Source organism: Portunus trituberculatus, chromosome 43 (genome assembly GCF_017591435.1).
Source record: "Portunus trituberculatus isolate SZX2019 chromosome 43, ASM1759143v1, whole genome shotgun sequence".
NCBI classification, from domain to species: Eukaryota; Metazoa; Arthropoda; class Malacostraca; order Decapoda; family Portunidae; genus Portunus; species Portunus trituberculatus.
In genome coordinates this window covers 6,861,671-6,882,243 of record NC_059297.1, presented here as the reverse complement: position 1 = coordinate 6,882,243, position 20,573 = coordinate 6,861,671, and the positions used below count along the sequence as shown (strand labels likewise).

Sequence of the window (20,573 nt, the reverse complement as noted above, 5' to 3'; positions counted from 1 at the left end):
GAGTAATACGGGGTAGTGGGAGGGAGAAAGGGCAGAAAAAAAAAGTAGATCATTCAGCAAAAGTAATAGATATATAACCTATCTAAGAATCCCTTGAACCTTTATATCAGAGTGGACCGGAACGGACGCACTGCAGACTACCTACTGTTACCAATAATCTCTACCACCACACTGCAAGACTCCAGCCCAGCCACAAAGACACTGTGAGTAAATGTAATAAGCGAGTCCAAGGCTCAGGCTGACCCATATTCTGGTGATCGATTGAATCAATAGAGAGGTGTCAGTGGGTCATGGGCGCGTTCCAGGGCGAGGCATTGTCACACCAGCTCTCTCATCAATCTCAAAGAGTAATATTGCCATAAATAAGAGATGTAAAACACCGTGTGTGTGTGTGTGTGTGTGTGATGTACCTCTGGTCTTGATCGTATGAGAATGTCAACCTGAAATATATGTAGATGACGCCATTGCTTGCTATCTGCCAGATACGAGAGACTAGCAGACACATAGGTAGCTTAGAGGCACAGCTACACAGATTAGAAACAAATCTTCAAGACTGATTGTGCGTATCATCCATATTTGCTTTGTTTGAAATTAATCAGTACATAGATCGTCGGTAAAAGGAGGTAGGAAGAAAGTAAATGACTGGAATATACTCCGTTGTATGGTGATCACCTAAGTGCAGAGAGAGAGAGAGAGAGAGAGAGAGAGAGAGAGAGAGAGTGGACAAAATCTAAGTAATCTTCAGTTGACAGGAAGCAACCTGTGTACTCGTACTTGCGCACTGAACTGACACTCCTGAAAGTCTTAACCCAAGGAAGCTACAAACACGAGCTTCTTTACCTTATTACGCTCATGAGCAAGATCTATGAACAATAAATACTGACAGACACACACAAGGACTGATATGTATAGTAATGTAGTCCTATAGGTTTCTTGAATGTTATATTGACAACTCAAGTCTCTCCAGCGAGTAGCAGCCACAACGACACCCAGCAGAGATATATCACTAGCAGCCAACTCACTCCGCGCCGCTCATGGGTGATACAAGAAAGACTTACAACATGGAAACCGTTTTATTTGAGAAGGACACAAAGAGGCAGTCAGTGTTGCACCTCAGGCAGCACCCTTGCCCTCCCTTTCCTCGCTCCCCTGCCACTTCCACCATGAGGGTCCCACGGACTCCTCGTGCACGGGGAAATACAAAAGTTCTCGTGACCTGAAATTTCATCAAGAAAGGAAGAGTCGGGTGTTGTTATTGTCATGTATGGGTAATGGGGTTATCAGAGCAGGGGATCGAGGAGTGACGGGGCGCCGGTGGAGTGGCGGGTGCTGGGGGCGGGAGAAGGGGCGTCGGGGCTCCGGGGCCAAGACAACAGAGCTCGCCCTTCCCTACTCCAAGGAGAAAGAAATGTGATATGTAGGGAAATATACAAATAGTTGTGTTGGCTGACAGTGTTCTAGGATTGGGTGGGAAGGGAGGGAGGGAATGAGGGAGGGAGTTGTTCAGTCTCATCAGAGAGAGAGAGAGAGAGAGAGAGAGAATCGTTATTAAGTTTTTACCCACTTATGACCGACAATACATAGTCCATGTAAGATGAGCATTTTCTTCTCATACACTGTACATCTGCTGGAGTTAAGGAACTGTCGGGGCGGTGGAGGTGGAGGAGGAGGAGGAGGAGGAGGAGGAATGGAGGACAAAATTTACATGCCTGGCCTCTCGGACCCGGCTGACATGAGGGAGGCGGTTTGCTGAGGCGTCAGGAATCTTTGAGAACCAAGCCTGCAGGTGTAGCAATGGTGGTTCGGGTTCAGGAGGGGAAGAAGGGGCAACTATTGTTATGAGTGAGGAAAACAGTATTTATATACATTTTTTTGTCATTTAGATCGAGGATAAAAAATAATAGAGGAACGCACGTACAGTCGTGGTCAGAGAAAGAGGAACTTCTGCAAGAACTTCCACTGTGTTTTGCCTTTTTACTTCAACCTTAAGTCCTATAAACTGCTAACAATCTCCCTGCTAAGTCTGACATTCGGGAGATTCTCAACAGACCACGGGACTCAGGGCTGAGAGGAAAAATAACATGAAATACAGTGGACCTAAATGCAGAGGGTTACTCGACCTATGGCAATAACTGCACGACGCTTTAGTGGTCATGTAGGAAGAATCAAGCTGAGGTACTTGGTTGGTAACACTGGAACTGTGGTAGGTAGTAGTACTGTACGTAGGTATGTACTTAACAGGCGGATTGGAATTTGGGAGACGGAAAACAGAACAGAAACCGAACAATAAACCAAAGTCACAGAAAACGTTGTCATAATCAGTTGGGCGGGGTTGCAGGTGCGTGACTGGATTTCTAGTAGTAACGGGAGGACCAGCCGGGCGGGGGTGGGTGGTGGGAGTGGGGTTTTTGGCACATCGGGACCAGACTGAGGTGGGGGAGGAGACGGGTGGGCGGACGGGCGGGTGGGGGGGCGGGCTGGGGAGGAAAGGGCACGGGATGGGCGGTGTAAATCCGATGGGGTGTAATGTGGAAGGAGGAAAGAGGTGGAAGTTATCGCCGGAATATTTACGCAACAAACTGAAATACTGAGCCGTCACATGGAAAGCCTCCTCATCCACGGTGTGTGTGTGACCAGCCGGGTGGCGGGGGAGGCTGGAGTGGGCCGCTTGGATGCAAAACAAAGTAACCGATGACGGGGAAAAAAGAGAAGGTTTGGTCCACTCCGCTCCCTGGACCGATAAATTAACACACTGATATGTACAAAGCACAATCATTTCACCGTAGCCACTGAGTACACTAACATGAAAAGCAACTATCATGATTACTAATAGCCCTGATATTCTTTTTCTCCTCATTACACCTCTAATACACATGTTCCATAGTCAAAAATCTTACCTTTGTAAATATAAACAACAGATGCATTCTTTTAAACACTCTCATATACATAAAATCAGCTGCAAGATGGTGAACAATGGTGTGTATTTACAGACAAGAGAGCAACATAACCTCTACCCCCAGCACAGGCAACGGGGCTAGTGGTGCTGCAGCGGGGGACTAGGGAGGGGGCTATACAGGAAGGGAGGGCGCCGACGGAGGGGGAGGGAGGGAGTAATGGCGTCATCACCTAGGAAAGGATGCTAACTGCTTCAATGCATCTCCAATGGTTTGCTGTAAAGTCACGAAAAATGGTCTCTAGTACCTTAACCATAACACTCCTAACAACAATAAGGCTAATTATTATTATTATTATCATTATTATTATTATTATCATTATTATTATTTATCATTCATCAATGATATTTGTAATTCATTTATTTGTTATTGATCATCATTATTACTGGTTTTATTACATCATGTTGTGGTCTTGATTACGATGCAAACTTTGTTCCTGTATACAGCGTTATATTGATTTATCTATAATTTATTTTTGCTATTTCAAAAAGATTTTATTATCATTGCTAGTTTTTTTCTTTCATTTGATACAGAAGACATTCAAGCAGGTTCCACCCTCCGAGGAAGAAAGCATGACAATATCTGCAGAATTTGTGAGAATCCATGACATTTCAGCCCCACAACCAGCGGGGACAAGGCGCTCAGTGGGGGAGGGGCGGCACTCCTTACCATTCCTCTAAGGCGCAGGGCGGGGAGGACAACCGCACTCACACCACACACAGTCAACCAACCTCACGCCTCTCACTCAACTCATCCCGCGCTAGGCCGACACATACCGACACACCACGCACACCCAACCACCAAGCAGTCTTGCTCTTTCTTTCTTTCTCTCACACACCAGGAATATAAACTCCACACCACACCACACCACACCATACCTCATCACACCACACGATAGGTCTAGCCACACCCAGACCACGCTGCACCCCAACAGTTGGCTTCTGAAACAAGTAGCAACATCTCACAATCTAACTGCACCCCTAACAACAACTTTTATCACCTTATTGTAGTACACTATGAATGAATACACAATAATACTTAACGAAATGACTTCCTCACACCACACACAGGCAAGCAAGTGCAATTTGTAACACTTAATGTAGCTCTGACCACTCTATTAAACCTGTGCAGCGCTCACGCCACAGCTTCAGTCTAAATATATTTGGCCAGATAAACATACCAGCTCATTGGGGGTGATTCTATATCTCACATACAGGTCTGACACGAAACAAAGTTTTTTTTTTTTGCGTTTTTACAAGTATGTTTTCATAATATTAAGCAACTGTATAATTTTATATTCTTAAAATACAAACAGTCATTCACAAGAGGCTCAGCAGTTGTCTCTGTGTTGAGTGTGAGTATGGCTGCCACCTCAGTAGAGAGCCCATGTACTGTACCGGACATGCAAACACTACCATAGTGCAGGTACTACAGACACTGGTCGGTGCTGGGCCGGGAGAGGGACAAACGCCTGCCGCCGTGACCCGATACTCGTCTTGAAAAATGTTCTCGATGGGGGGAAAGGGCCACAAAATTTTTAAAGGGTTAATTACAAGAGATCACACCAAGCACCTACGGAGGAGTGATTGTGCTCTTTCTGATATGAGAGAACCGGAACCCTGTAGAGTTATTCACCTTGGGTTGGCTGACTACGGGTACTATATTGTATTTCTTCAGGAAATGACGGTCTGAGTGACGAATAACTTGAGGATTCTCGCTTCCGGGTGACTCAAGCCGAGTGCCGGGGTGCTCTGCTGCCTTGTTGCCATCCTGTGCACTCTCAGCAGTGTTCTAACTTCTCATTATTGCTACAAACATATGCGACTGAATGGAAGGAGGAAGGAGGCCTCGTTTCAAGGAGGTACATTCCCACCTGAGAGGAGAACATCCTAATTCAGTATACTAATAAAGAAAATAATAATAACAGTGAAAGAAGGCAAGTAATGAAATGGTAGTTTTACTTAATGACCATGATTAGTCATACTAATCAATGTGGAACAAGAAGGAAAGGCTATGGATGTAAGTCCATAGGAAGCTCTTCAACTATAAAAATGGCGCAAATGAACGTGATATTATACACTTTTGTAAGAAATAAACCAAATAAATTTAGGTGCGTCTGCAAAGAGGTGTCAGCTTCACCTATCAGCTACTGAGTTCAAATTCACAAGGAAATGGAAAGTTGAAATTTGCATTCAATAAATTTTCCCATTAATAAGAGCCTTTCTCATTCTTAAAAAAAAAAAAAAAAAAAAAAAAAACAATGATAACGAACAACACTCCAAAGATGATGATGTCAATGGGTGAGGTTAAGCTGAAGGGGAGCCAGCCAGTGGTGTGTGAAGGCGGAACCAACGTGGTGGTGGTGGCGGCGACCGGCTGGTGCTTCACACAGCTATACCCAAGACAGAGTTCCTCACTACATCCATGAACAGCCTAGAGTGTGCGTGATTGTTTGCTTTTAGATACATGACATCTCGATTAAGAGCGGCGACCGTTAGCAGACTTTGCGATATTATGGGAGTAGGAAAATCAGGTGACAACAGATTCCTATACGTAGTGCCAAACCTGAGTATTGGCTGCCTGGAACGCAGCTTTAGTTTTCTGAGTGTTTGGTATAAGTTGAAGAAATGGTTCATGCAGATGGTGACCGGCTTGTTGGTGAAGACTGGACTACACAAACAGCAGCTACCTTCAGTACAGTGTGGAAAATAACTACAAAAGAAGAAAAAAGACCAGAAAAACCCAACAAGCCAATGTATTCTTCAAGTACTGGTGGAAATGCATTACTGACTTCCTGGCTTCTGAGGTACATACAGCGTTCAGACCGATGCCGGCTTGTCACTTCCGTCTCGGCGTGGCCAGTGTACAGTAAGATTGAAGTAACGGTATTTACATTTATTTTGTTTTAAGGTTTTTGATGTCTTCATCACTGGCCTACAAACACTGGTGAACATGATCTAGCTACTGCTGCTTAACTCAGTAATGTAACCATGGTGTGGACTGCCTCACTCGCTCGCTCACACTGACCCTACACAACTATACGGAAATGTGGATGATCTCAAGGTATTTTTCACAGTATTCTAAGTATAAAATTATTAAATAGACTAGAAGCAAAAGAAAATGTACATATAAAAAATTTGACACCATTCAAGTACAAGAGCACTGCAGAAGTGTGAGTGCAACCCTGTCAACACTGATAAAGGAATGAAGGAATATGGCATCTGGTTCGCTCATCCGTCGTCTGTCGTTCCTTAAAAGTACATTTGGGCAAATACTATTCATGCATTTCACTTAACCACACAAAGATGTCTGAAAGGCAGTTGAACTGACAAAGCACCAAAACTCGTGCATGCAAGCTGAGGTCCTCGTTGCCCCGGCAGCGACGCCGTCCACAGCGCGCATGACCACGACCCCGGAGCACCAGACACTGCCAGCACGCCGGGCGCCGAGCTGGGCACTTCTGCGCGGCGGCAGTGCTTACATGCACCCAGGTTGTGCAGTGGGGAGCTATTGTGACCTTGATGAAGGAAGATGGAGTTCCTGGTATGATGTTCTGCACAAACATGACCATAGTGTCCGGGTGACCTTAGGGTAACGGCGGAGTGTGCCAGGGCTGACGCGAGGGTCGTGAGTCACCTCTGAGTCTAATGGTCCCGATGGACTCTGGTGGTGTAAGTAATGTTAAAACTGCATCATGTGACTGTACTGTTTAGCTTGTCTAAGAATTTCATTAAAATTGGATTATTTTTTTACTGCTTTTGAAAGCCTGAGGCCCAGCAATTGAGGGAGAGACACCTCATGCTCTGTATGACTCCTGGAGTGACAGTAAAGTTACAGGAACAGTTGATGATGCCAAGGAAGGTCATAGAAATGAGACATCCTTGGCAGAAATTTGGAATTATGCTACACAGCTACTTTTGTGGATTAAAAGGATTTCTAGGCGGGTAACGTCCCCTTTGGCTGAGGTTACTGAATGACTGACTCGGTATCTAACGTCACTTTTCAACCTCAGCCACTGATCACCGAGAATACCGTCACCGCCAGGTCAGCCGGGGTCAGGGCTGCAGCACGCCTGGTAGCATCAAACAGTGTCTGGTACTCTACCTCACAGTCTGCATGGGAAACATCGGGCGTGAGGGAAATGGAAGCCATCTGGCAAGTAGTTTGCACCGCCGTTTGAATACTCTCAACACCACAGACTACTGGGGCAGCGCAGACACTTGGCTCCCTGTCTGCTGACTCCAGTGTCCGCACTCCCACTGACTACAAGCTCTTGGCAGTTTATCTAGTGATAATATTTGACATCTCCACTGAGACAATATATTAAATTAAAAGTTTGTGGCAGTGATTTGTAACACAAGTTGCATAAATCCCGCAGTGGCCTCGTCCCGCAGGCGGCGATCGAGGGTAATGCTTAGGCTTGCCCACAGCTGCGGTGTTGTGTCCCCAACATCCTCTTGTATGCACAGCCCAATGACACCATCCCGTGGTCTCCAGTATAGGTGGCCCTCACCTGCCCGAGTAATTCCACGTATTGATGCCAATACCCAACGACCACCACAGACTTGAGGAGGCTTTGGAACTTCCTTGCAACAAGTGATGTTAGGGATTCAGCTAATTTCTTCTGGGCTGCAACTAGTGCTATTTTAGGCTTTACTAAACACATCAGAACCTTGCCCATCGTCAACATGGCGGCAGCCAGTTAACTGGGCTCTGGCCAATTTCACGGAGACTTGGAGAGCAGAGACAGATTTACGAGAGAGCCATCGACAGACCAAATATGCTGGACCTAAGGTGGCATTGCTTCCTTGTACACAACCACAGAACTCAACACTCAGAGGACCTGCTAGGGCGTCCCAGTGGCCAAGGAACTGGCTAGCTGGACGCCGTCTCGGCCCCGTCCTTATCCTCCTCGGTCTCCGTCTCCGGGTCGAGGCCGCGGGTGGCAGTGAGGGTTGACGCCGCCTCCGAGGATCCTGCTGGCAGGGAGCTTGTCGGAGCGGCGGTAGTGGATGGCGGGGACGTGATGGAAGAGGTGGGTGTGGAGGTGGTGGAGGTAGAGCCGGGGGCAGAGGGCCCGCTGGCTGCTCCACTCCCGGGGTCTCCACCTGAGCTGGTGGTGGCCATTGCCCCGAGCACCAGCTTGGGCCGGAGATTAACAGGAGGATTCGGGGAGGAGTCGCTCTCTGAGCCTGGGGACTGGCTGGTGGGCGTGGTCCGGGGTGTGGTCCTGGGTGTGGTCATGCGGCTGCCGGGACCCCCGACCTTCCGCCTCCCCGGGTCCAGGTGCGAAGGCCGCGCACTCCGAGCATTCGCTGCTTCCGCTTCCCGAGCTGTCTGGAACAAACAGTGTAACAGAGTCCGCCAGAGGGGGACACCACCCTTCTTGATGCTCCCCTCCAATGCTCACCTCACTTTGAACTTAGAATTAGAACTTAATTTATGAAACTAAGAACTTGATTTATAGAGTTAAGTCACTTGCAGTGTATTCTTAATGAAGCTATTACAGTATTTCATTATAGAAATATCGTTTACACGTAACATTAATCATTAAATACATTTTCACTAATCAAATGATAGTTCCAGCCATCTGGTGAGTGAGTTATATTTAGTCAACATGAATGGTTGTCAATGAATGCAAAAGGTCTGGATGCTGCACAGAGATACAACAGTGACATGATGAAATGTGAAATGCATTTTGAAAACTTTTTTGTTGTTTTGAGTGCACAAAGAGGCTAAGAATAAGAATGTTACGGTGAGTCTACTTTCTCGTCAAGCTTTGCCCAACTATTGTTACACTGCATTATCTTACACTGCAAAAATAACTAATCTAATCTTAAAAGTGCAAATCATACATAATCTTATTTACAGAATATTACAGGACACACACACACACACACACACACACACACACACACACACACACACGAGTATAATGATGACGTTCTTCTATACACTGTCGGCTGTATTGAGTGTTGTTGACAAAAGTTCACCACCATCATAGCGAGTAGGTTGGTGGTGAAGGCGACCGTGAGGCAGCGTGGGACAACCTGCCTTCCTATACACACTGTTTTTGAGGAATCAGTGATTTCATGCACATTTTGAAACTTTTGCGTGATCGCTTTCTGCAACATACGAATTATCTATCAGCAGAAGCGTACATATGACAGACAATCCATAGAGGTTAAGAGGGCACGCTAAGAACCTCTCTTACTATTCACACTGATACATTTCATAATATTCCTTGCTCCTTCCTGTCCCTATAGTTGTTATCAGTGTCGAAGTACAAGATAGGGAATGATATCTGTCAAGCAGTCGTGTCCAGGGCTAAGATGTGAGATAAGCCTCAAGTAACAGATATATTTAGTCCCATGATTAAATTGTGTAGTGTAAGAACGAACCGGTGAACAATTAATAATACTTCAAATTTAGTTACTGGAAATAGAGAATAAGGATTATGTATGTTTCAGAATTTGGATCGAGTAATGGGCATAAAGTAATTGTTCGTTGGGTACTTAGGTAATTAATTAGTGCATGGAGTATTCCGCAAATTAGGGCAACTCACCACTTCCCTTCACGCTTAGGCCTCTCAACGCACTCCCTTCACTTCACAATGGACGAGTGTTTATTCTGTGTGTGTGTGTGTGTGTGTGTGTGTGTGTGTGTGTGTGTGTGTGTGTGTGTGTGTTTGTGTTAGTCTTACTAAATAAACCTCGTAATATCTACCATAGGATGATCGCCTTAATCCATGCATAGCACCTTGTCATGATTGCGCAATCTCGCACTGGCGTACACTGTGGAGGCACAGCGCACAAGGCGAGGTGAGGGAATCTCTACTAAGGATGCTATAGTACTGCTCTTTACTCCTCCATCACCAGTATCTACGAGGAACTTGGCTTATGAAGGTCGGTTGTACCTGAATGATCAACATTCTCGTACTTATAGTCCACATGCCCAAGGAGTCATGGCAATTACTCTCCCTCGGTGAAACAAGCTCATTATTAGTGCTTCCTGTACTCTGAGTTGCATTCGGGATACAGTACAAGGGAGGAGAGAAATCCTACATTACATTAACTTGGGTATCTTTAGCATGTCTGTAGCAGCTTCCTAAGTACAGTCATGGTCGGAAGTCAAGTAACATGCGGCCAAGAATACTTTGCGTTTTCACTCTATCTTAAGTTGTCTGATCTGCTAACAGTTTCCTTATAAAATCTAATAGATAGATTCTTAGTAGATCAGAGGGCTTAAGACTGAGGGAAGGCAGGAAACAGAGAAAGGGAGTGCGTTATGTTATTCGACTTCTGCCTGTGACTGTACTACTAACGTTTTCAGAAGCTCTGTCACGCTGTTTTTTTCACAAATAACTCGATAACGATGCATTGTACGTGTATAATGTTTTGGAAACGGGCTATTCACCCCTTGTGTTAATTTTTGACATGAAGCTGAATCATCTCAAGTTAATACTTAAGGTACTTTATTAGAACATCATGACCATATCCAGCTTGTGGAAGTCGTGGCCGGACTTAGCTGGCAACCATCGAAACAACGTTCTGTATAAGTCCCGCCTTCCTGACACCCCTTCCTCCTTCCTCCATATACTCCATTCATGTTGTATGGGAATGTATTTCCCCCTATTTCTGTAAAATTGTCTTTTTTCAATACTGATGCATGTACATGTACTGAATGAACACTAAGTAAGAGAGTGGGGGAAAGGTGAGAGAGGGAGAGAAAGTAAGAGGGGGACAGTGATAGTGGGTGTAGTAGGGGGAGGGAGGAAGAAGGGGGAGGAGGGAAGAGGGGGACAGTGATAATTGCTTGGGGGGGTGGGGGGAGAGGAATGATGGGGTGATAGGTTGGGGGACATACTGCAGGGTGTTACCTGAGTTGGGAAGTTACATGCTTTCATTTACTTTTTCATATTACCCTCTTAGTGCTCATTCAGTACATGTACATGCGTCAGTATTGAAAAAAGACAATTTTACAGAAATAGGGGGAAATACATTCCCATACAACATGAATGGAGTATATGGAGGAAGGAGGAAGGGGTGTCAGGAAGGCGGGACTTATACAGAACGTTGTTTCGATGGTTGCCAGCTAAGTCCGGCCACGACTTCCACAAGCTGGATATGGTCATGATGTTCTAATAAAGTACCTTAAGTATTAACTTGAGATGATTCAGCTTCATGTCAAAAATTAGCACAAGGGGTGAATAGCCCGTTTCCAAAACATTATACACGTACAATGCATCGTTATCGAGTTATTTGTGAAAAACAGTGTGACAGAGCCTCTGAAAACGTTAGTAGTACAATACTTTATAGTTTAGCACCATACGCTTGACATGGCTAAGGCCCATATTCAGAAACGCTTTGCTTTCTCTCAACAATTATTTTCAAAGGCTGCAAAGATGATAAGCCTGGTCCTTAGGCCTGTTTCGTCTTTTAATAATGTAGAAATCTTAACAATTTGTGACAAAAAATAACATCCTTAAAAACTCGTGCAGTTTCAGTTAGAGCCTTCCGAAAACAGCGGAGTTGTTGCGCAGAAGTGTTTCAGAATCTGGACCTGAGTACAAGGTGACGTGGCATGGGCTCACTTGGCTACCTGGCACTGGAGGACCAGCAGCCTCGCGTCTCTACCAACTAGCTAGTATCTCTTTACATACTAACACTCTTCGGATCATCAACCTCGTGAGTCTGTGAAGAGAAATCCACACACAGCCACATTTTAATAAAGGTTGAAAGTAGAATCACCTAAAAAGATAAATGAATAAATAAAAACAAAGGAATAAATGAAAGAAAAAAATGATTAAAAAGATAATTCGACAAATATTCAAGAAGAAAACAATACATACCCGCACTGCGATAAGGTTGACGGTGGAATGATCTATACAAACAAAATAAGTAAACTAAAATAAATCAAGAAAAAAAATAAATAAAAACACGTATACAAGAAAGCAAAACTTTAAGAAAATGTATACTCTAATGAGTTCAAAGTAAACTTGTTTAACCCTTCAATGCTGGGACACATTTTTCTTTAGATTTGTGTACGATTAAACCATTTTATTGAGATTAGGAAGGATCTATGGAGGTCAGAAGATTAATGGCCACAGTCTTCACTATTCTAATCCCCTACATATAAGTTTCTGAAGCTGTATAAAATCACCAAATAGTAAGCAAAATGAATATGGAAACGTGTCATGGTACTAAAGGGGTTAAGTTTAAAAGTAAACAAATACCTCAAAAATGAATAAAACAAAGAAAAAATATAGAGAAAGAAAATATGTAACAGCACAGATAACAGTAGATTTGGATTTGACACGAAAATCGCCGCGGTGCAGTAACGTACCCAAAACCGGAGAACGGACCTTAAATTTCAAACCTCGAAATCTCAGCTCCTAGCCAATATGAATCTATGAAAATCACTGTGAAGCAAGCTAAATGTGTTTAATTCAATGCCTGAAAGCGATATCTAAATCCATACAACCGTGTCATAGTACCGCTCAGTTATACGAGTCAAACAAGAGAATTTATATAGTACCAGGTGGATGTTTAAATACAACTTCAAGCTTACAGCTGTATTTCAAACACAAAATGCAAATTTTGTATCACTTATAAATTACTTTACATGATTTTGGCTGTCCACTTGCTCATCTCTTCTTCACACCTGTGAGTTTACGCCTCTTGTCATCACTCTGTGACCGTGTGTTACCTCCTGTGGCGACACCAGGTTTGCGCTTGGCGTGGACATCACTGTTGGTGTCTTATACTATCCCACCCTTATATATGTCACAGATGTTGCACTAGCGTACTCTATATAATTTCATTAACAAAAATGCAACTTTTTTTTTTTTTTTTTTTAGGAAGACTATTTACAAAGCGCGTAGGCGGGCTTTATTTTTTACATCATTAACGCGAAGAAATATATCGCAGTAGTTACTATCAGTCACTGCCTAGGCATTGTTTCCTACCATTCTAGTCACTATTAATCATTCATCGGTTTGTTGCAGTCACGTTAGTAATCAGGTGAGTTTAACACTTAACAGCACTCCACAGTACACTTCCACGTCACAGTGATGTCAATAACATGTCACTGTTCTTCACCAGTGTCACTATCTTTTCCCAAACTGACTATCTATATGGCACCAGATGTCATAACTGCAGTCATTGCCACCAGTTGCACGCGTCTCGGATTACGTCCCAGTTACAGCCTCTCACTCTGCCATTTTGTGTGACCTCTCATTATATTTCACTGTAGTGTTTCACATTGTACGCCTCAAGTCACCACTAGCAGTTCTTCTCCACTGTACCACTGACTTAACTCCGCATACAACACTCAGCGTCACCCTACACACGTCACGGTTGGATACACCACTCACAATGTTAAATCTGTGTGCATTACACCACTCACAATGTTCACTCCTTATTCACCTCACTGTACTTCATTTAATCACTGCACAGTGACATCACTAGCAACTGCATCACACACGCGCATAATAACATTTTCATGTGAGCCTCGACACAAACTCTTCACACTTTCACTGTGAATCCATTGTTGGACAAAACTCTTTCAACAGCATTCACATTTCACTGTTTCATTGTCTCCACAAATGTCAAAATGCCTGAACATGCACCTAACAATTATAACCCCTCACTCTTGGCTGCAGCGGTATCCCTGGCACGACTGACTTGAACCGAGTGACTTGAGAAGTTGAGTGACTGTCCGTTGGCTAAATCGTTGACCGTCTCGCTGTTCGCCTGAGATTTTAAAATGACTCGTTCGCAGTAGACATGGGTGTATACAACTTGCCACAAATATGTACATAATAATAATGTTTCCTCCAGGTAGAGGTCAGCCGAGACTTAATCTGGTGCACCTCACAGCCTCCACAAATGCACACGCCTTCCCACTGCTGCGGTATTTAGTAATGATTAGTATTTCCTTAAAAAATGCACTTATTACTGTATAAAACTTTACAAAATTATAACTTTAACAGTCAGCTGCCGCGTACTACCAGTCGACCGCTTTGGGTACGTTATTGCAATGGCGGCGCGGCTCCGCAGTCCCGTGTCAAATCCAGATCTACTGTTATCTGTGGTAACAGATAAGTTCACGTAATCACATGTTAATAAGCAGGAGTTTATGACAGATTGATACAATTATAAGAGTGATTCCTAGAAAGAAAGGTAAAACGAAACAAAATTGATTAGTGCAGAGAGTAACAAAGTAATCAAAACAGACCACACACACAAAACAACAACAACTCAGACACAGCCACATTTTCATAACTGTCTTATTTGTGTAAACGTGATGGCTGAAATAAAAACAATAAAGTGAAACAAGATAAGAACATAAAAAGATCGCCCTGAAAAAAAAAAATGAAAATTCTACAGAGAGAAATGAAAATAATTACAAATTATGAATGGCAATAAAATAACCATGAAGAGAGAAATAAAAAGAAGACAAATTATGTCATTTCTAAGAGAAAAAGAAACTGATATTGAACTTAATCAACAAATTAATATAAAACAAAAAAATCACCCCTCCCCACACACACAAACACGCACACACACACACACACACACACACACACACACACACACACACACACACACACACACACACACACACACACACACACACACACACACACACACACACACACACATGGCATAAACAAGCACATTAATTTACAACACATAAACAACAAAGTGTGGAAGGAGACAACGATAATCCAAAGATATATTTTTCCGTGACAAAAGCGAGAAAAAGAATAGAGGAAGGATAAAAAGGAGGAAAAGAATTACTATTGATCGGAAAAATAAAAATAAATAAGAATGCAAGAAGTAAGGATACGGATATACAAAGTAAGGAAGAAGAAGCGAAAGGATAAATGTGCGTATGAAGTGGGGACGTACGAGGACGTGAGTGTAATGAAGGAATGAATGAAGGTAGGAATAAAGTTAGGAAAAAAAAGTAAAAAAAAAAAAAAAAAAAAAATAGAGCAAAGCAATGAAATAATGAAATAGAAATGAAGATACGAGAATGAATCAAGAATGTGGTAAAAGTTTGAGAAAGGAATAAAGAGACACAGAGAGAAGGAAGATAGAAACAAATAAGATAAAAAAAAAAAAAAAAAACCTGAATGACTAACAGATCATCTAGACACGATAACAGAGACAACACACACACACACATGCACAAAATGACCATAAAAAAAAGAAGAAAGGCAGAAAGAAAGGAAGAAAGGAAGGAGGGAGAGAAAGAAGGAAGGAAGGAAGGAAGTAACATGAAGCAATAAGAAGCGAAGACAAGACGAGGGAGACATTACCTGACTTGGAGGGCCAGAGGTCGAGAAGGAACTTGAGAATACTAATAGGCTGGTGGAAGTCCATGGGGTCCTCACTCTCACTCTGCAGCATCAACACAGGCCCAAAGCAGATGGCCAAGTTTTGTGTGGTCATCTTGTTACGCTCAGACTGACTCGCCACCAGCCGCAAGTGATCCATTAGCAGGAACAAGGTCATCTGAGGAGGAGGAGACAAGGCGCGTGTTGACGGTGAAGAAAGAGTTAAAAAAAAATGAAGAAAGGAAAACTGTGGCTGTTTGAGATGAGATGAGAAGTGAGAAAGAAGAGAAGAGGAGTGTGTTTGATTCTACTTTTGTTGTTTATGGAAGTAAAAAAAAAAATTGAGTTTAAGCGAGAAAAGGAGGAAAGACGGGTGTGTTTGGTGATGTTTTAGAGTATTTGCAAGAGGGTGGATGAAAGGTTTACAACAAGGAACGAGAGAAAAAGAAAGAGGAACGATTGGTGTGTTTGGTTATACTTAAGAGTATTTGTAAGAGGATGGATGAAGGGTTTAAAACGGAGAAAGAGAGAGAGAAAACAAAAAGAGAAGCAAAAAAAAAAAAAAAACGTTGATTGTATGGGAGAAAAAAGGAAAGAAGGGAAAGATAAAATAAGAAAAGAAATGTCAATGGTAAAGAAATATCAGTTAATTTGATAAAAAAAAAAGAGTAATGGTCATGTTATCTATAGCAAATGGTACAAAGAGTGAAATGAAAAAAGGAGGGAGGGAGAGAGAAATGAAAGGATAGATGAGTAAACCAAAAAAAAAAAAAAATGAGGAAGGAATGAAGGAAATGATTAAAAGAAATAAGGGGATAAATGAAAGGTGTTAAACTTACTAAAGAAGAAAGAAGAAGAAGGAATAAGAACACGACCGAGGAAAAAATGACGAAAAAAAAAGAAAAAGAAAAGCAGAAAGAGATCGAAAAGGAAACACTGCAAAAATAATACAGTAATAACAATATCAACAACAACAACAACAATAATCTGATTCCACAGCAAGCTACATATCTCCAGTATGACAGCATCACAGTATATCACAAGGGTATAGATTGATAGTAACGCAGGCACAACTCACTTGACTCACCCTGTTAACTTTGGGCAAGCAGTCGAGGATGGAGAACATGAGTTTAGCGTTGCCTTGCGGATCGTCTGGCAGCATGACTGTGAGCGCGTCCACAAGCATCTGATACAAACACTTGGTGAACAGAGGCTCCGGCAGCTCCCGCAGGTAGTCCTTCAGGATGCCTGCAAGTAAGAACGGGGTGTTAGCGAACATGACACAGACACTCAATGCAAAGTTACTGTTATTTTTTGTCTTTTGTGAGAGGTATTAGAGAAGGTTAATCTTGTTGTTCTGTCATTGGAGAGAGAGAGAGAGAGAGAGAGAGAGAGAGAGAGAGAGAACTGTTTTCTGGAAAAGACAGAAGTGTATCATTTTCACTCTTCTGTGAGTATAAAACATTTTTCTTTTGCAATGGTCAGAATGTTAACAATGGAGGATGAGTGAATGAACAGTATGCTGCCCATCAAGTTAACAACAACAACATTCAGTTCCTCGTTGTATTTTGGCTGAATAACGTTTACTTTCGCATTTGGTGAGGGAGGCACTGATTGGTCTAATACTCACTGCTAAGTGCACAACTACTTCATGGCTGCAGGCGCTGGCAAACAGAATAATTGAAATGGACCTCGACACTCTCACCGGTTCACTTGTGTCTCTATCAGAGTGACCAAGTCCTACTCGTACACTGGCCAAGACCTTGAGCTCGTCTGGCGGTGCAACTGTTCTGTTATTATAAGTCTGGCAAGATCATCCTCGCACTGTGCACTCCGATACTGCGTTGAAGAGTTACAAGACTAAGGTTCCCAAAAGCTTCCTTGTCCTTGAGGATGCTATGAACATTGAACCAGCATACGATTATCAAAAAGTACTCTTGAATCTTCTTACTTTCTCAGGATATGTTCCTCGACGCTTACATATCAATAGTTTCTTGAATTTAACTTTAGAATTGCAGTATGTCTGTAGCAAAGTATGTATGGCCAATTGTACACAAATGAACGTCTAAAAATCATATAGACTAGGTCTGAAGGATTCAAATTAGCAATAACGGGAGTGTTGCCATCCGTCTTTGTTGCATCACTCTGCTCAGCTCTCGCATGAATCTCACTAACCAGTAAATCTTGTTACTCTTCCTAAAGCGATCGTCCTTTAGCCATCATCCACCTCCACCAAGGCCATCAATCTCTCAAAACATTACTTGACATGCCATCTCTGCATCACCTCTGCTCTTTTATGTGGACCTTAGAAGGAGGCTGGCGAGTTGCACAAGAATCGTAATTGAGGAACTATCTTTTTTATATGTGGGCTTTTCACAGGAATTTATGGGCTAAAGGGGATACTTTTTAGTGTGCCTCCTATCTCAAAGCCCACCCGCTAGAAAACCGTTGCCCTGAGTGAGAAAGCCTAACCTACACTCTGACCATGGACAGGATTCGAATCCGTGTGCTTGGAGACCCCTCGGAACCCAAAGCTCGCATGGTTCCACTGTACCACGGCAGCCCATCTTTTATCTATATGTTTTCTGTTTCCCTCATTTATGTTCCATATTCAGGAAAGTTTGGGAACAAAGACCAGGGCAGGAGCAATAGCCTTTCTTTGAAAAGAACTTGTGACTGTCCTCGATAAAAGTCTGTCATTGATTGTACTCGTGCTAAACAATTACTTATAGCTTACACTGCCAGCGGTTCATGCGATACGTGACTATACGAGACCTAATGCTACGCTTTCTGAAGCAACATTGAATTTCACAATTTTCCAGTAATTAGTCACTAACTCCATCCTAAGGCTGAATAACAGAACATTTTTCCTAACTGTTTTGGGTGATACAAAATTAGATACAATGAAGAACTACGTCAACAAAACTTTGCTTATCTGAAGTTTTCATCAAAATGGAAGGGTTACTATCCAAGGTTTGATACTGACCTGTAATAACATTGATATCCGGCACGTTGTCTGAGGACAGATCCACCAGGCGAGGATTCCTCTCGAAGGCGTCCCTGAGGAGGCGCTTCTTGGTGGCTGATCCGCACAGCCGGTACAGGCCAATGATGTCCAGGCCCCGCCGCTCCACCTCGGCTACACACCGGGCGATGATGAGTGGGACTGTGCCGCCGCCAGACTCACGATTGGACACAGTGTCTAGATCCACTCCAAACAAGGAATTTTTGCGCACGCTCGGAGTTCGGAGGAAGGCCTGACGGGGCGGAGTGTAGCGCAACTTGAGGTAAAGTGTGCCCCGGGGCTCTATCTTTAGTGCGAGTTGATGCAGCGGAGATTCCTTGAGTAAACTCACTAGGTGTACCGAACCCTTATAACATAGTTTATGCCTGAACTGCGGGTCCCACGAGTATATCAAAAAGTCCAGCTCTTTGTTATTTATGAGGTCCAGGTCGAAGGTCTCATCCCAGTCAAAGTTCAGGTCGCCCGTCCTGACCACCGTGCGCGCCTTGTGCACGCGGTCACACTCCAGCACACAGTACAGGTCCCGGAACTCAGACCGCCCTGCAGCCTTCAGTCCCCGCCCGGCCAGCAAGTGCACCCACAGCATGCCCGACACGCCCTCCGACACCCCGCCCATGTTGCCCACGCCCACTTTGTACTTCAGGAACTCTGAAACAGAAGAAAAGGATAAATATGATGTAGATTTGAATATAAGTTATAATGTGATGGACTTCCTCTGCCATCTCATAGGAACACTAAATAATTGACTGAAGCCAGTGAAAAGTGTGTCAAAGCTACATGAGATATAGAAAACCTTCATTCGGCAGAGAAAGAAGTGTGAAGCTTTCTCGATCACTTGTAGCAGCTACGTAGTACTTACCTTAAACCTCTTAACTAATGTCCAGCAGGAAACATTACCTCACAGTCTTCTTAATTAATGTGTGGAAGGAAATACAGGACCTAAAAGTTGTTATAGATTTAGGAGAAAACTGAAAACATAATTACTGTGAGGGTCAGAAGGAAAACTTGAGTAAAATCATGCAAGCTTGGCATAATATTTGAAGATGTTAGAATTATCACACACCGCAAGGGAAGCTAAAAATAGTATAATCACCATTAAAGAATAAAAGTAATAATGGAGTTCTCTAGAAACACCATCTCTCTGACTCATTATTGAAAAAAAAAAACACAACTGCACATCTTTTAGAAGAGGTTGCAACTCGCACTAACCTTTTGAGTACAAGCTAAAACAAAAGCTAAACAAGGGACAAGCTCACCTCCTCGCCCTTCGAATAAACAGGTAAATTCACTTTTTCAGTAAATCTGGTGTAAACAATGAATGAATTCCGCTCAGAATTTGTGGTGGAAAAACCGGTAATTAGGCAGTCATGGATTTTTGGTGGAAATCATACAATACTGGTGTGTGTCTGTGTGTGTGTGTGTGTGTGTGTGTGTGTGTGTGTGTGTGTGTGTGTGTGTGTGTGTGTGTGTGTGAGAGAGAGAGAGAGAGAGAGAGAGAGAGAGAGAGAGAGAGAGAGAGAGAGAGAGAGAGAGAGAGAGAGAGAGAGAGAGAGAGAGAGAGAGAGAGAGAGAGAGAGAGAGAGAGAGAGAGAGAGAGAGAGAGAGAGAGAGAGAGAGAGAGAGAGAGAGAGAGAGAGAGAGAGAGAGAGAGAGAGAGAGAGAGAGAGAGAGAGAGAGAGAGAGAGAGAGAGAGAGAGAGAGAGAGAGAGAGAGAGAGATTAATTACCCACACACACACACAGGATCGTTTTAGAATATAATATAAACCGCAATTTTTCAACATTCATAGCGTAACTATTTTTAAACGAGGATATATAGACTTTATTTCCATTATATTTTCTACTCTCACGTTTTCCATCTGGGGTCAAACATCGCATTCACATCTCGACCACTGAAGCGTACACCACCAGTCTGCATACGTTGGTTGGAACTCTTGTGGTCAATCTTGATGTGTGAAGAATACTAAGGTGAATATGAAAGAAGCAACAAAAATTTACGTACTTGCCCACGTCTAAGGCAAATAGGCTGAGTTACTATACGCAGCCTCAAGATCATATTGGGATAGGGAGAGAGAGAGAGAGAGAGAGAGAGAGAGAGAGAGAGAGAGAGAGAGAGAGAGAGAGAGAGAGAGAGAGAGAGAGAGAGAGAGAGAGAGAGAGAGAGAGAGAGAGAGAGAGAGAGAGAGAGAGAGAGAGAGAGAGAGAGAGAGAGAGAGAGAGAGAGAGAGAGAGAGAGAGAGAGAGAGAGA

General features: G+C 43.2%; 1 protein-coding gene across 11 annotated transcripts in view; it reads right to left on the bottom strand.

Moving 5' to 3' along the window:
* Positions 1-1,058: 1,058 nt before the first annotated feature.
* The window catches only part of LOC123518061 (rho GTPase-activating protein 100F-like), a 295,924-nt gene continuing 276,409 nt past the window's right edge, over positions 1,059-20,573 (bottom strand). For 7 of the 11 annotated variants that reach the window (XM_045278629.1, XM_045278632.1, XM_045278626.1 and 4 more), the window contains 4 exons: positions 18,287-18,973; positions 16,379-16,548; positions 15,283-15,478; positions 1,059-8,287 (listed from right to left, as the gene is read on the bottom strand). In XM_045278629.1, coding sequence (XP_045134564.1) covers positions 7,830-8,287; positions 15,283-15,478; positions 16,379-16,548; positions 18,287-18,973 — 1,511 coding nt within the window. In that variant the 3' untranslated portion in view covers positions 1,059-7,829. Of the gene's footprint in view, positions 8,292-11,620; positions 11,648-15,282; positions 15,479-16,378; positions 16,549-18,286; positions 18,974-20,573 lie in introns of those variants that run through there. The other 4 variants (XM_045278627.1, XM_045278637.1, XM_045278634.1 and 1 more) reach the window with 3 other exon arrangements.